The 1,830-nt window shown below is 41.0% G+C and overlaps 1 protein-coding gene across 1 annotated transcript; it reads right to left on the bottom strand.

The window, feature by feature from the left end:
- Window positions 1-669: 669 nt before the first annotated feature.
- LOC111524453 (keratin-associated protein 21-1) lies at window positions 670-1,065 on the bottom strand. Its single transcript, XM_023189639.1, has one exon. It carries the CDS (start codon window positions 1,019-1,021, stop codon window positions 788-790), a length of 234 nt encoding a protein of 77 aa, XP_023045407.1. The 5' UTR covers window positions 1,022-1,065; the 3' UTR covers window positions 670-787.
- Between the last annotated feature and the right edge of the window lie 765 nt (window positions 1,066-1,830).

Raw genomic sequence — 1,830 nt, 5'->3', positions numbered from 1 at the left:
CAAGCCCAGCTAATATTTGTATTTTTAGTAGTGACAGAGTTTCACGATGTTGGCCAGGCTGGTCTCCAACTCCTGACCTCAGGTGATCCACCCACCTCGGCCTCCCAAAGTGCTGAGATTACATTACTTCTTTAAGCACTCAGGCTATATCTCCTCCCTGAGACTTTCGTCGTAACATCCTGAATAGGTGTCACTTCCCCTCCCTTTCCCCCTCCAGCTCCATTCTAGACACTCAGTGCCATTTCCAAAGCACAGTTCTGAAATAATCTGCGATTTGTGCTTGGGCATGTGAGAGCCTGAGCATGTGGGATATGAGAAGCAGGCAGAGAAGACATTATTTATGATGCAAGTATAAGAGGAAATAATTGCAGTGTATCAAGGAAATACCTAAGGTTCGGCCAACATACTGTTAGCCCAATTTTCAAGAGATACCAAAACACCCCAAGAAAGGAGTAATTCACAAGCAAGTACACAAAGATTTTTAGAAATAAAGAACCATTTTTATTGCAAAAGATTGACTTCCCCAACTGTGGATGTTATGATCATTAACGCAGTCATAACAGAGAATTAGAGATTAAGGGAGAAAAAGATAACATTTGGAAAACAGTCAGATGACACCATGGATCCTATGGCCGTGATTTCATTCAAAGAAATGTGAGGCTGGAGGTCCAAAACTCTGTCAAGCATGTAATTCTTGGATATAGAAATCTTGGAGTATGAATCCTTGAATCAGCATTATCTTTAGACGTGTCATTTTAGAAGCAAATGGTCATCTGACAGTGATGTTTTAGCAGGAAGAATAGCATCTTCTAAAGCAAAATGGCTGGTAGCCACAGTAGCCAGAGCCAGAGCTGTATCCACAGCCATAGCCAGTTCCATAACCACAGCCATAACGGGAGCCAAACCGACAGCCATACCCACAGCCGTAGCCAGTTCCATAGCCACAGCCATAGCCGGAGCCATAGCCACAGCCATAGCCAGAGCCATAGCCACAGGAGTTGCCATAGTAGTTGCAACACATGTTGTCAAGAGGAGAGAATTGAGATGGGTTTCAAGAATATGCTTCTGAGGTGTGGATGTCTTCTGCTTCCCTGAGACCTTTATATACTGTCAGTAATTGCCAAAGCATATCATTCACTCCCTGACTTAGCCAACAAATATTTGAACAATTATTATGTGCCAGTCACTGTTGACCATCAATTTATATTTCACATAAATTATAAGCATAATATTTTGCTTAAAATGAGCCAATTATTTTGGAGACTCTAGTTTCATTTCAGGAGTATCGTTTTAATCTGCTCTGCCAAAGAACTGTCTCAATGAAATCATGTGCCCAAATATAAAGCTGATACTGATTTTCAAAATCTCCTATCAGTAAATATATATCTTACATAACAAGTTTTGGGGGATCATAACAAAATTTTATCCTTCTTTTCTCTCTCTCTTTTTTCCTAAAATGTCTACCTCTACCCATAGGGAAGGAGACACCACTATTCTCTTTCCTGAATCATTACAACTTCTTGCCAGGCATCTTTCTCCAACTCACTCTGCACTTCCACACCTACTCCTTGCCCAACCTCCCTCAAATCCCAAGAAACATATTCACATCTGATCATTCAAAGCCAGACTGTATGCTACCTGCAGGTGCTTTTTACATTTTCCTTCCACACACCAGGCCAACCAAGACCTTCAGGAGGCAGAGAAGCACTCCTTTTTCTCCCATTTCTTAAGCTATGTAAGTAATTGTCATTGAGGAGCCTTTTAAAACCTAACCAGCTTCATTTGGATAAGGAATCAAAAAAATTCATTCAATCAGAAACTCCAGTTCTT

This window comes from Piliocolobus tephrosceles, chromosome 19, assembly GCF_002776525.5.
Source record: "Piliocolobus tephrosceles isolate RC106 chromosome 19, ASM277652v3, whole genome shotgun sequence".
NCBI classification, from domain to species: domain Eukaryota; kingdom Metazoa; phylum Chordata; class Mammalia; order Primates; family Cercopithecidae; genus Piliocolobus; species Piliocolobus tephrosceles.
The sequence above is the reverse complement of the archived record's forward strand: the minus strand, read 5'-3'. Positions and strand labels throughout refer to the sequence as shown.

Coding starts and splice junctions, on each gene's coding strand:
- LOC111524453 (XM_023189639.1), bottom strand. CDS start 1,021: ATGTGTTGCAACTACTATGGCAACTCCTGTGGCTATGGCTCTGGCTAT.